We start from the raw sequence: 14878 nt of genomic DNA, 5'->3' as shown, positions 1-14878 counted from the left end.
TATGATCTTTTCTAAAAGTTCATTACAGATTCTTAGGTTAATATGTCTTGCCTGGCATACTGTTAAATGGGTCATACATTCACTATTTGCCACAATTTTCACCTGGAAGTAATCCAGTACTTGAGCATTGTAGATGATTATATGATGACATCTCGTTAAAAATAATATCTTAAGAATCATTTTTACAGAAGACAAAAGACATCAAATTGAAGGAGAAAGATAAGTACAAAAATCTAACTAGAAGAAAGGTTGAGCGCAACCCATCGCTAACACATTCCAACCAGTTCTCCAACTCCCCAGACTACAGCCTCAAAAAAGTTTGTCTAAGCTTTCATTTAATATGATTAACCTATTAGAACAAGACAATCTTTAGTAACAGACCTCAAAAACCTGAATGTCAAATAGTACATATAATAGTAAATAGCTACAAAATATCACTTGAAACAAGAACCTTTAAAAAAAAAAAAAAAAAAAAGAGAGAGAGAGGTGCATGGTGCATGATGAGTACCTGGACCTTCATCTCTCTGTCAGTGTCCCAGATCCTGATGACTCGGACATCTCCAGACGTCATGAGGAGGCCCGTCTCCTGCTCCCAGTCCACCACCATACCTGCACCTGCGACGCGACATGACACAGCAGTTACGATGCAGAGCAGGCACACAAAGAAAACATGCATCAACATGTGCACACATACACATCCACAAAACATACACCAGCACGGCTTGTTGTCGACGGACTCATACATCCGGACTGACGTCACATCGTTCACTTGAAACGAACAGAGGGCGACATTTAATCACAATTAACGCCAAGGAAAAGTTTCAAAGGGCGTCTAATGTCTGACATACAGCTACAAAATATGAAATTACTGAAATAATTTGTACACAATATGTGAACTGCAGTTTTAATTTATTATTTGAACGGAGTTAATTTAATTTATTAGTGAACGCTCACACAAACACAGCTGTTAAACACACTGAGCATGTGTTAATCCTCCTAAAACACAACACACACAATCTGTCGGAGATTTGAGAAGGCTCTTGCTGCCACATGTAGCAAGTCAATGGAAAGATTAGAGCAGCGACCTGAACCCCTGTGTAACTAATAAATACCCCAAATGATTCCAGCAAAACCAGAAGATTTCTGCAGGGCCACAAGCAACGACTCATGTCGTTTAATCAAATTTTGTATAGAGTTATAAAGTTGTGTATCAGACAGTCACAACAGTGTTTTGGATAAAAGCTCCAGATTTCTGGGTGAATAAATATGCACCTCATGCAGATGGAAGCACAGTTTAGCGCTTTTGCATCCCTCCCAACAAGACGACCACTGGGAGATGCAAACACTGACCCTGGAACTGAGCCCGTCAGCAGATTCTGGCTCAGATGAGTCAAATGCCACTCGGAGAGGGAAGAGGACAAGACAGCAAGACTCTTCGTATGCTGGCAGTCACAGCAGGAATCAAGTGAGCAGTGCCATGTCAGCCACACTTGCCCTGCTGGCTCAGTGATGCCTGGCAGAGGCCTGTGGTTGCCGCCTCAAGGCGTCAGTATGCTTCAAACAAAGTGCCTGTTGGATCTGAGAGCAGCGTCACACCTTCCTGATGTCCAAATTTCTGTAACTTTTTTACACATGCAGCAACTGGCCAGTTGGGATTACAAGCAGTGTTTGAGCTTTTCATTTGAACTTTGCCTTTCATTCAATAAGTTTGGTCTGTATAGTTCTACAGAGTGCAACACTAGCCTCATTCACACTGGTGTTTGGATGCGGCTTTAGTACGCAAATTCCCTGCCTCCATCTCTGTGTGAATCTCTTGGAGGCGGCGAGGGGTGAAATTTCGCTCTGGCGCTGATCCGCCTCTAGAGGTAGTATCAGGGCTGTATCATTGGAGAACTGAAGCAGTGTGAACGGATAAGCCAGCTTCATGTATCGGGGGTGTGTCGATCGGACGGTCAGTTAACTACAGGGGTCCTTCACTCAACTTTATACAGAGAAATGTCCCACAAAGCAACGCTACAGGACCAAACAAAAGTAACATAGTAACTGTAACTGTCTTGGCAATTTACATCAGGAAAAAAATACCACAAAGATGCTCATAACCAGAATGCACTGTGCTGTACCAGATCTATAAACACTGATGGGTGACATACTGCAAGCTGGGCAGTGCTTGGTTTGGGCTTGGAGTTTGTTTGAAACAGGAAAAAGTAGGCTGGGAGGGTGCTAACAAAAACTATGGTATAACATGTACAAAAGTACACTAAAATATGTCTTTGAAAATATTTTAGGGAATAACCAATGACTGGTTCGCGTTTGATTCCGAAAACAATCAAGGTGAGAAAAGCAGTGTATGAACTGTATCATGGTTTAGAGAACTGCCTAGTTTGGACATTTTGATCGACGTTTGATGTGGCACTCCTCACTCGACGGCGATGGCTCTCTCTCTCTCTGATTACACTCTTTGTCTTGGAGGATGAACGCGTACAGAATGCAAAACAACAATCTGTAGTTGATGCAACAGCCTTAACAACAAAAGATAGGGGGCTGACAAATGGAAAGAAGTTTAACATTGTTCATTTGCATATATTGCCAACACTGTGGTGATACAAAGTCACTTGGATATCGGTCAAATAAAAATCAAAGTTCCCATTTATGCACATTTACTGCCAGAAAATGACTTTTGGAACTAAAGTGCATTTAATTTCAGGTACTTTGAGACTTTATAGTACTATATGGGTGACCTTCACTTTAAGTAATATTTTAACATGATATTTTTTAACTCAGGTCCCTTCTGCAGCACTAATCCTAAAATGATTAAATAGTTAATCAATGAAGAAATCAGAGTTAAATCATCGTCTTTAAAGAGTAAAGTGGAAAGTCTTGGGAAAAGGTGTGTGGCAAAGTCATCTTAAGTCCTGCTGCAATTCACGTTTGTTCGTGAGCTTTCAGGCATCTACCTTTCTTCTAAGACTTCTTCCCTTTTAAACTATTTTTTCCCCTGTTGTATACCTTCATTGACAGTCAATAGGAACTGAGGGGAGAGCGATTGGGAATGCTATGTGAGAAAGTTCCTTAGACTGACACAAGCCAGTGTTGTTGCAGCTGACAGTCAGAACCATGTTAGAAACTGTTGAAAGCTTCCAAAATATTATTTTGCCAATACCAAAAAAAGCATGTTGTTTGGATTCTGGTAGATACACAAATGGTAAAGTATGACTTAAACGAACCATCAGCAGCATTTGGAGAACCACATTTCCCACAAGAGTGCAGATGCTCTTTTGATAATGGGAGACTGTATGATGGAGTAGAAGTGATAAGGGAGGCAGGTGGGGACTCTGCAGATGAAAACAAGCTCCATCTTTCTCTCACATGGATGCTTTTACCACAATCACTACAGAAACAGCATCTCTTCCCTCCTTTGAAACTCATCGCACCATGCTTCACTCCCCCTTCCCTCTCTTAGTCACTTCCTGCTGCTATTTTTTTCACAATCAATAACCAAGGATAAGGGCTCCATTACTTTGCACTCCTCTGGCGCTGCAGGACAATAGTGAACATGTGCATCATTTCTGATTCTGAGTCGTGACCTAGATTAAATTTCTTCAACTGAACCATCTGTGACAGGGCTTTGTACTGTTCCACTTGGCTTATGTTGTCAGAAAAACACCCCGGTCCCATGTGAGTCTTTAGATCCTACACCGTGACGTCATCCAGCCCGCGAAAGCGTCACGACGGATGTATCGTGGGAACATGTGGGGGGATAGCACGCAGGGAAAACCTGGCTCAGTCGGCGACACGTTCACAGTCGCATGCGGGGACATGCTGGCTCATTTCAGAGGCTCTGAGAACAGAGGAGGCATTCCCTTTGAAGCTGGCAGCTCAGCGATGAGGAAATCTGGGTTACAATGAGGGGGGTTGCACTTGCGGAATATTCTCCAACACAAAAAGGCATGTGCATGTATTTCCTCTAAAATATGGAGCACACATGCCAACAAACATTCCTAGGATTCAGATCTGATCCCTCTTCGGGCATCATCAACCTTCCCTCCCTTCTCCGATGATGAGAAATCCTTTGTGGATTCAACATAATGTGTATGAGAGAAGATCCCCACCAGACTAAGCACTGCTATGGACTAACTCTCTTTGTGGTTTGGTTTCTATTTAAAGCTCTGCTGGATTGACTTGCTAGGGCCCCCTGGAGCAAAGATAAGATGCTGGGGCCCTATAGATCGCTCTGTTCCTTCCACTCAGTACATGTATCCAGTATTTCTGTGCTGGAAGACCAACTCTCCCCATGTTTCTGTGTGGTGCTTTGATTAAAATAACTAATTTAGGATGAGGTGACATGTAAACATCCATCCATCCATCAGACATGGATGAAAACAGAACCTTCTTGGTGGAGGTAATAATGAAGTTCTCAGACAAGGCCTCAACTTGAAGGATAATGCTGATATGTGACTTCTTGGCTCTCAGGTTGGTAGTGATTTACTCAAGTAATTGTTGGAACTATGCAACACTGTTTAAAGGACTGAGAAGAGAGAAAACAAAAGTTAAAGGTCCATTTTTAGCCTTAACCCAACCTCACTAAAAACAATTAAATATGACACCATCAGTGCACAAGCACATCAAACCCCTTCAATGTGAGTTACTTTAACATTTCTATGTCACAGTCTTGTTGTTTAACAAGTGCAGCTGAGCAGACTATGTTCCTGTGTGATCTGACAGTATGGACTTTAAATTGGTACAGTTGACAGTAAACCAGGATCTTCTAGTCCCTGGAACTCTGGTACCAGGGTAGCTGCCCCTCCTCAGCCCAGTTCAGCATCTCCATTTGTATTCCCATCACTTCCACCAATCCCTCTGGCTCTCCCACTAGCTGGTCCCTTCCACTCACCCCAAACTCTCTTCATCCAATGTTCTTTCTTTTTTTTTTGTCCTCTCCACTTCTCCACTTCAGACATCTGATTCCTCTCTGAGTCAAGTCAAAAAAAACTTCAGAAGTTCATGGGGTCAGAGGTCACAGCTCAGCGAGCTTAAATCCGACCCTTGAGTTTTGTCTCTTATGGTCAGAACTCAGCTGCTCAAAACAGGTTAAAAGTCTGCCTTACAGGGAACCAATGTGGGCCTCAGCAGGTCTTAGTTACCCACACAGAAATCGATAGACATGGAGGTTTGAGAGATTTGAGAAGGAAGAGCAGGTGCAAAGGAGTGTGGGCAATGTTTCCTCCGCTGTAAATCCTATCACCTTACAGAGGTGGAGGTATAGAAAGCTTCAATCTATGTTCTCTTAAAGCCTAGTTTCTTTCTCTACTTACTGATTAAAATCAAAAGTTCTCCCCAAATAATGATACCAAAAATTACGATATTTTTAGCAGAATGGCTCTTCCCTTGTTGAAGCTTCAGCAAGAGGGGAAGGAATGCTACTTTAAACACCACTAACGGCTAGACTGCCAACAGTTGTTGTAGATCATCTTGTTCCTGTGCCAGTGTGCCAACAAAATCCTCTAATTTGTGATATATTAATCTCTCCCTTTGCATAAATATCTTTGTTTCACTCCTCTTTCCATTCTCTCTCTCTCTCTCTCTCTCTCTCTAGAGAAGGCGCCTTTGTCTGCATTCTTATTCTGCACCATTATCTCCAGTGATGGACTAGCTCTCCCACACACTGCAGCTCATTAAACCAGTGCCTTCCTGGTTCGTCTCTCGCTCAGCGTTTTCCCCCCTCTTCCCTTCATCGCGTTTGCTTTGAAAAGGTCCTCCAGGACTGCACGTATAATGCTTCTCCAGGATTACCCGGGACTTGCCCAGCATGCACGTGCCTCTAATAGTCGGTGACGTTATCCATGGGAACGCTCTGACTGGCATTTGTTTAAACTTTGCGGGCTGAGGTTTGGCTCATGAGCTAAAAGGCTTTGACCTCGCAAAGACCTTAGAAAATGAGGCATAACCTACATGACATACGCACTTGCTGACCTGATTATTTTGGACAGCAGACTAACGCTAATTCCTTAAATCATTTTACATAATTCAGCGAGATCCCCAAAATTTTCAGGCACACCATACAAACATCATCTAATCACACAGCAGCTTTGTGATGGAGGAGTCAAACGTGGAGAAGCTCAACTTAAAATAATCTTATTAAACTTCACTTTTTAATTTGAAAAAGTGGTGTACACATACACATTGTGTTTTCCACAATTCCAAACATGTTCTTTGACCCAAGCTTTTATGTAATGGATAACAGTCTGTGGCTGCTGGTTTTGGCAAGCGACCTATTGATTTAACTCAACTGCCCCCCCGGCTATAGTTGCACCTTTACATCATGTGGGAAAAACAGCTCCTGTCACTTGTCATCTTGAAGTTTTTCTTGACCTGCAGTATTGGTCTTGCTTTGCATCAAAGTAAAGGTTGCGGACAAAAGAAGCGAGTCTGCCTGGAGGCTTTTTGTGTCATTTTCCTCAAACTTCCGAGTCATGTGCCTTTTTCCAACTCAATACAGACAGAGCCTCGTTTCTGGATTTAGCAAGTTCCCAGAGCCCCAGTGTTAACAAGGCACCGAGCAGTCGAGCTAAATGTAGAGCAGGACGCAGCATGTGCCTCCCTAAAGCCTAAGAGGAGAGGGTTGCCCTACTTTCATGTATGCAGCCAAAAGAAAAGTGATAAAGAAAAGGATAACATAATAAGAGAAAAGATCCCTGAAACTGCAGGGGTGGGGACGAGCAGAGGGAGGAGACAGGTAAATGAAGAGGCAGAAAAGTCGAAACATTAACCGCACGAGGATCAGAGCTTAATAAGATCGACTCTCAATCTAATCCTCAGAGATGTGATGTGTGCGTACTGTGCAGCAGCCACAGGAATAGTTTTACAGTCTGTGACAGCAAAGGTCCCCTAATTTCACTGGACCCTCTGGAGGTTATCAGGCTAATCCCTCCGGCGAGATGGTCTGGGCAGCTTTATGGTATTAAAATCACACAGCACCAACATGCTCCCAATTAAACACCAACATGTTTTTGGACCAAAAAAAAAAATAAAAATCTGAAATAGGGACAGTGTCTGTGTGAAGAGAGAGCTCAGCTGCACCGAAGGCAAAAGCCATTTCTTATTCTCTAAATAACCGTCTATTTTCATGGAGTGTTGTGTGTGGATTTCAACCAAATACCAAGGTTTGCACATTTGCTCTGTGAGAGACAATTAGCTGAACACCACCTCCAAATAACAACTGGAAGCTAAGATGATATAACTAGACATGGCTGGTCTGTCAAGCTCTGGATTTCTCCAAATGTTGGAGCCAAAGTCAAAAACACAAGAGCAAACATACAGAATGAGTAAAAAGATTGAAAAAGTGTTTTTATTTGCTATAATGTAAGCTGTAAACATTAGCATTTCCAGCTACCTTGCCGACTAGAGACGAAATATTACTTCCAAGGCCAGAGCACATCCTTGACTAAATTTCTTACATAAAGAGCTCAGTTTAAAAATCCGCTGTGGAGACCTATTTGTTCTGCTCTTTATTGCATTTGTGGATATTTTCATTAACAACCCCTGCCAACATTACAGTCCCTGAGATAGATACTGTCTTGTCATTGAGCAAATGTTTTTTCCACTGTTGAAAGTGAAAATGTACAGTTATATATTAAATTAAATGAAAACTAAAAATATGTCAGATGTTAGAATGTTCCTTATGGCACTAATCAGACTGCTGAAGCTCTACACTGCCACTCGCGAAAAAGGCTCAGAGTAGGCTGTTCCCCCAGAGAGAGAGAGAGAGAGAGAGAGAGAGCATCAGTGTTTGAGCGAGCTAGAGAATGAATGATGAGAGTGAGTGGCCTAAACACGAATAAAACATTGAAAAAAAAAAATCTGATAGTTTGCTGCCGAAGAGCAATTATTCTTCTGTCTGCTTCTCCCATTATTGTAGAAAAATAAGCTATGTGGCGCACATAAGTTTGTGATACTCACAGATTTTGTTAAGCAAGAAAACTTTCACAGATGAACACCACATTTATGGTTATGGTCTGAGAAAAAGTAAAACACAACATAAATGAACTACATTGTGGTTGCATGACTTCAACTTCATGAACACTAAAACACACTTCCTAAAACACGACTCTACAAACACTTGATAATAAATTAATGAAGGTATAAAGTTAGAGTTCGAATAGTTTGCAAATTTGGTCTGCTGGTAAAGACAGACTGGTCCGTAGATGATGACGTTTAATGTCCCAGCCGACCTCTGTAGTCTCTGTTCACTAACGTATTTTATGTTGTGGAACAAAAACAGGTCCTGCTTTTGTAAATCCCAGAAAAATCGGCATGTCCAACTTGTCAAGGAGTACTTGTAGAAACACTCTGTCCCTTCTTTCATAGTGAGTCTTACAACATTTGACTGTCAGGGATGAAGTGATGGAGCATCACTGGACAGATGGAGGGATGAGGGATGGGCTGGTGGTCGCAGGAATAACAGAAAACAATCAAGAGGCACGCTGCAGGCCGTTTAGTGCAGCACCTTTGCTCTGGGAGTGAGGGAGTATAGAAGAGAATGGCGGCACTCACCTCCTTGCTTACTCCTGTCAAGATAGATGGAGACCCTTCTGGCCAGACCTGCGAGCAGGGGGAGGGAGCAGATGGAAGGGGGTGAGGAGGGGAGGGGAGGGAGGTAGAAGAGCGGGTATGCAACAAAGCAAGCAACAAATTAGCAAAGGACGCCCCCGCGGTGCATGCAGACCCACACAATCACACACAAACTTAAAAGTATGACTTCATGAATACAGTCCACATGCATTCAAACAGCAGAGGGGTGAACAAGGTGGCTGTTTCCCAGCGTGGCATCTCCCAAATGACTAACACTGATATGCCAGGATCAAAGAGAGAAAAAGAGAGTGACTGGGAGACAGGAACGAGCCGAGCTGCTGCCTCTGCATTACAAACAGGGACTGTGGAGGCTGCACAGGCCCCCAACCACCAAGCCAGCAGGACACAGAATCCCAATCCCTTCACCAGGGGGCGAAAAGCTTGACTGGAGAGGTCTCAGGGTGTCGTGTGCATGGGAATGAGAGTCTGAGCGAGGTCAGTACCGAAAAGGACCCATAGAAATGCTTAAACTGGGTTGAATTGTTTGTGACTAAATAAATCCATTAATTCAATAACACGTAATGAAACGTGATAGCAAAGATTTGTTCTTCTGGAGGTAAACATATCGGTAAAGCCTGCTTGCCACCTTGTTCAGCCTCATGAGACAGGGGGAAAAACACAAAACAATATCAAAGAATCAGCAAAGTAACAACGAGCCAGGCAGACGGTCTACAGAGAGGGTTCACCGCTGAAAAACAGCACAAAAGCATGTTATTGGACAACGGGGATGGGGGATGAGTGAGGACAGGTTGAGCAGGACTGGTGTGTATGGGAAGGTGTGTGTGATTCTGCCAGCGTCTCCTTGAGAAACGTTCACAGTCTTGTAGCAACTGCCTACAGAGGTAGAGAAGGGTTTTGGGCAGCACAAAGGAAGACCTGAGTAATATTTCATCAGGTTCTACATTATTAATGCCACTGAGGCAATCCTAAAGATCCAAAACTTTCAAAACAAAAGCATATAATTATTGTTCTCTCTCTGAAAGAACCAGGAGGCGGAGTATGCAAATGCAGCCGTTAAAATGGTGTGTGTATATGGGAGAGAGACGGAGTGCAGATGATTTTTAACTTTAAAAATGACTTGAACACCACAAGCTGAAGCTGGACTCTCCAGTAAAAGTTTTTTTCGAGGAAAGATTCTCAGTCGTGTGGCTGTTCGTATTAAAATTGATGCCTGCGCTGTAGTCTCAACGCAGAACCCACACAGCGACTGTCACTAACGATACATCCAGGATAACAAGCACACCATTAAATGTTAAAGTCTTAGTCAAAACAAGGCTGTGGCTCACTGCGGGAGAGTCCTCCACAGGGGAAGAGTCTCTCAGGGCGATTTGTGCTGTGAGAGCCAGGCAGACAGCGACGCTAGTTAAGTGTGTCGCCTCTCTGCTGGTTTGTAATGATGGAGACACGTATGTGCAGCCGTTGTGTGGTCTGCACCTCTACACAGATATCAAGTCAGCCACTAAGTCAGTCTGACACTTGTGCCGGCAGCTCTGCTCTCATTAATACCAATTAGCCACTGTATTCTGTAAGATGTGTGACGTGATCTAGAGATGAAAACTCAACTCATAACTGTTGTCGCCAATGCTAATACACAGTGTTACCAATCAATTAGAGACTTTCTCAATACAGACAAAAGTGTGGTGGCTTATTCATTTAAAAAAAAAGTATTATCAAGTATCTGTGGCAAACGATCTTCCCCAATGCAGTCAGTTTCCCTAAAAACCCCCACCTACCCAGAATCGACAACTGAGAAATGCTTCAGGCAGAAAAATGTGGAGCGCTGGAGAGAGTTGAGAGAGAGTGGGAAACCTGGCACGTCACAGAAGTAGGTGGATGTCTCTGACAAGTGTGCGCTGTGGGTGTCGGGCCTGGTTCAAATATTTGCGAATAACTCTGCCTCACGAATTATGGAAGTGTGTCAACACAGAAGGTAAACATGGCAGCGATTCCACCGACGTCCACACTCTGAGTTTAAATGATTTATTTATAATCGTACAGCACGGTCTTCTCTCATAGCAGAGAGGGGCTGATAATGTACCTGTTGCATTTTATGATGTTTGTGTATTTTACTGAAATGACTTTGACTGTCAGCCCACAGCTTGTACTTGCCTCCAACTTTCTGAGATATGAAATATAGATGATGGATATGACATATATGACAGGGTGAGACAGGTGAGGCTGACAACTCATCCAAGTCAGTTACATTAGTTGTGACTGACGGAACTAAATTCAGACTCACCTGACTCACAGTCCATGACGTGACACCAACGTGGCACAAACAATCTAGGAAGAGGGCTCTGCTGTACTGCATCACCTATGATCAGTTACTGTAAAGCCCACATGTGACTTCCACTCCTGGACTTCATTTAGTGGTCTGGTCTGTGTGTGCTCTGTGCTCTGATTTTTTATGACCACCCACAGAACTTCAGTAGTGTTTCTTATGGTTGGTGATCTCTACTGACAAGCTGACGTTTCTGTAAACCAAAACCTCTTGTTGGTGTCATCTTTTACTCAGAGACTGAATTCTTAACGCTTGAACTACTGCACTCTGCAATAAGTCCTACCTTGTGGTTACAATGTGCTAGCTAGACAAGTTGATTTGGCTTTATGGTCATTTGTACAGCTGTAGATTGTGGTGCTCTGCAATCATCTTAATAATTCAGTGTTTTCTTAATCCAGCCTACATAACTTCATTGAACTTTTTAATGTGACCTTGCAATCCAAATGTGTTCATTTTTTGTGTAACCAACAATATTCATAACCTTTATTACATTTTATTATTATACTTTATTTATTATACCTTTATTATACTTTATTATTCACTTTTCACAGTCAACACAGTAATAAAGACTGTGTCTGCTGCCATGTCACCAACACGTTAGATTTGCCTACAGGGTCTCAAAGGATTTTCAGCCTTCATTTGATAGGACAGCTTAGACAGTGACAGGAAACGAGGGGAGAGAGGATGGAGGACGACACGCAGCCAAGTGTCACAGGCTGGATGTGAACCCACTGGCTGCCTGCTCTACCAGCTGAGCCAACAGGGCACACGTATTGGCTTGCCTTTTGTTCGGCAGCTCAATTTAAATAGTGACTCTGTAACCCTTTAAGAAGAAGTAACATTCTTCCTTTTACAAATGATGAGCTAAATTCATAGGTAATAAAACTCACCTTTGCTTAATTCAACACACTTGAGGACTTTGTGGCCACAGCCCTGCCTGGTCTGTTATGACTGGTAGCTGGTTGGCTAATGATACCTAAAATGTAACACATATTAGCTCCTTGACTTTATCACTCTCTATGATAATGTTAGGCTACCTTTTCACATATATTATTAAAAAAAGTTATTCTCCCACAGAACTAAATATGAAACATAAGCTCTTGGACTTCATTTTACCAGATAAAGTACCAAAGTTCTTGCTTTTTACCTGAAACCCATTCAGTACCTCGATGACTTTCTTCTCCAAACTGGATGTTTCAATAAAATAATGAACGATAAGAAAACATAGCAAGCTCCTATCCTACCTGGTTGCTCTGTAGGTGGGGCAGGGTGAAAGTGTGACTGGGATGGGGTGAACAGTGGGTGAGTCGGTGAGTTACTACAGGAAGTACTGTATGGGTGGGTGGATGGGGGGCAGATAGTAAAATAGAGCGTTGATCTTTACTGTGAGCGCTGGAGGAGGGCTGACCTCTGGTAGTGGGCAGCATGTCGGAAAGGCCCTGCCATGCCGTCACCATCTCTGGGTTCTTCTGGTCGGCAAAGTTCTTCCAGATACGCAATGCCCCGTCGTCTGGAGACAGGAGAGGGGTGGGGCAGAGACAGAAAGATACAGAGTGAGAGGTGAGAAGTGAGAACCAGGACAGGAGCATGGATAAAGACATGCACACATTTCCTGGCACTTGTTTAAATTCTTGACAGATTTTGGAAGCGTGCGTGTGATTGTAAAAAGACAAAAACCTTGAAGTCAGAGACTTTGAAAACATGCAAGACACAGCATGACCTGACCATGGACACACTCACACTTTAATCAACAGAGGAAGCAGAGCAGCATCTTAAAAGGCTCGTTGCTTGAAAGCGTTGTCAGTGAGAAAGAAGGCTCAGCACGAGAGTCTAACTCAAACCTCTGTCTGAGCAGTGGAGCTGACATGTGGCTAAGACACCGAGCTCAACATAAAACATGTCCGCGCACTCTTGTGAGTGAGCTGTAACTACCCATAAAAGTCTCCACTTGATTTACATTCTACGTATTACCTTTTTTAATGCTGTACATTTTTTTTTTCATAACTAATGTCCTCCCTGATATGTGTCACAGCATGACTGATTGAGAAAAAAAACGAGTAAGTGCACATTACGCTTTGATGAGATGGAATTTAAATGTATTAATCCCAGAGCTTTTATCCCGGTCTCAGGGGGTGTGCAATGAAATACAGCATTCATTCACACTTTAATGTTGCACTGTTAAGACTAAACAAAACAAATGTGCGTTTCTGTGTGTCTTTTAATGCAGAGCGGTTGGCTGCAGTTCCTCTGGGTTATGAAGATAAAGCCATGGAGGGTAATTGCTTTGTTCTATTGATGAATGATGACGAACACACGAGAGTCCTTTGTGCTTGTATTTGTTGGGGTAAGAGTCAAGTGTTTAAGGCTTGTTGCTGCTACAAATGAGTCTCATTGCGATTTGCACGTTGCTGGTGGGTGTGACACTTGAGCTGCTCCCCCAAGGAACATCTAACTAATTTCGAACTAGGGTTTTCACTCTGTGCAGCACTGTAAAGCACCTGTGTGGGTGTACTCGTGTGTGTGTGTGTGTGTGTGTGTGTGTGTGTGTGTGTGTGTGTGTGTGTGTGTGTGTGTGTGTGTGTGTTTCAAACCTGTTGCGGTGAGCAGTAATGAACAGTCGTGTCCGTTCAGGTACTCCATGGCTGTGATGCGCGTGTAACGAGGGTTTCCGTTATAGAAGTAGTCCAGTCTCTCGCCTTTCTCCCAGTCCCAGAAACTGCATCGACACATACACACATTAATTCTCAAAGTCTAAAGAATGACCTCATCTGCACATTCAAAACCCACGTGTACAGAACTGTATCATTTGCATAATGGTCTTAAAGCTGTTGATGTTTTCCAGGAGTGTGTGCTCTGCGGCCCTGACCAGATGCTGTCCTTGTCGGCCACAGCGATGCAGGTGTTGAAGGGGTGGAACTTCACAACAGACGGTACTCCAGGGTTTCGGTTGATGAATATTTGATCATCCAGACGGGAGACACCTGTAACGGGGGAAACAAGCCAGAATGGGAACAAGTGTGAAAAGGAGGTGAATTTCTTGAAACTGAGACAACACAGGTTTGACTCCTGCTGAAGCGCCCTATTCTGCCATCCTGAACCTGTGAATGTTCTAACTTCGACAACAACTGGCGCATGAACAAACAAAATATTCTCAGCCTTTTTCAAACTATGCTTGCTAGGCTTATGTACATTGCTGGGTCATCTGGCCTAAGCCCACTGGGTTTTACTTACAAACGACGACAATGTGCATTGTTTAAGACTAACAGCTCATCTGAGATTTCAGTATGACGCAGTAAGAAGTGACACTGTAGTGCATCATACTCGGTCAGCACTACAGCAAACCCCCATACCCCAAAATAAAATCATGAACCTGAAAATGAGCCTTCCATGCCTCCTCTACAGTAAATAAACTCGAATTAACCCTAACCCTAACTCGAAAAGGACTTTCACTTAAAGACATTTTCCTGCAAGAAAACTGCCGCATTGTTACTGCAGTCAAACAAGACGTCCAGCTCAGACAAGCATGCTGGTGGTCTACTGCCATCAGATTGTGGCAAATATGATGAGATCCTCACAGAGCCAAACCTTGGTCCCGCCTACAATAGGTATCCCTTTACTGTCTCTATTTGAGATGTTTTAAACAGAACTGATCATCTTTATTGGGTGAAAATATATGGAAAAACGTATTGTTCCACTAGTTGACAACTTTTTGGCAGAAGCTGATGGCTAATAAAAATGCTGCGATCGTGAATGCCCTACTGTCTATCATTTATTTGAATGCCTGAACTGCAAATGCGTACATTTATTAACAGTGCCAACAGTGCCCTTAAAAAACTGCTGACAATCCCAGAATGCAACTCGCTGAATTTTATAGATGTAAAAATGTGCGTTATGTGACTCTACACCTCTCCGTGACGAGGCAAAATGACGATGATTAGTCGATGTATAAAATCTCAATTTACCTCTCTG

General features: G+C 43.0%; 1 protein-coding gene across 9 annotated transcripts in view; it reads right to left on the bottom strand.

The window, feature by feature from the left end:
* Positions 1–14878, bottom strand: part of rptor (regulatory associated protein of MTOR, complex 1) — a 182220-nt gene that overhangs the window by 8639 nt on the left and 158703 nt on the right. For 2 of the 9 annotated variants that reach the window (XM_037099484.1, XM_037099514.1), the window contains 5 exons: positions 13776–13890; positions 13501–13625; positions 12294–12419; positions 8551–8598; positions 509–615 (listed from right to left, as the gene is read on the bottom strand). In XM_037099484.1, the coding sequence (XP_036955379.1) occupies positions 509–615; positions 8551–8598; positions 12294–12419; positions 13501–13625; positions 13776–13890 (521 nt within the window). Of the gene's footprint in view, positions 1–508; positions 616–8550; positions 8599–11799; positions 11886–12293; positions 12420–13500; positions 13626–13775; positions 13891–14878 lie in introns of those variants that run through there. The other 7 variants (XM_037099492.1, XM_037099520.1, XM_037099506.1 and 4 more) reach the window with 5 other exon arrangements.

This window comes from Acanthopagrus latus, chromosome 1 (assembly GCF_904848185.1).
Source record: "Acanthopagrus latus isolate v.2019 chromosome 1, fAcaLat1.1, whole genome shotgun sequence".
NCBI lineage: Eukaryota > Metazoa > Chordata > Actinopteri > Spariformes > Sparidae > Acanthopagrus > Acanthopagrus latus.
Note: the sequence above shows the minus strand (reverse complement) of the source record. Positions and strands in the feature narration are given on the sequence as shown.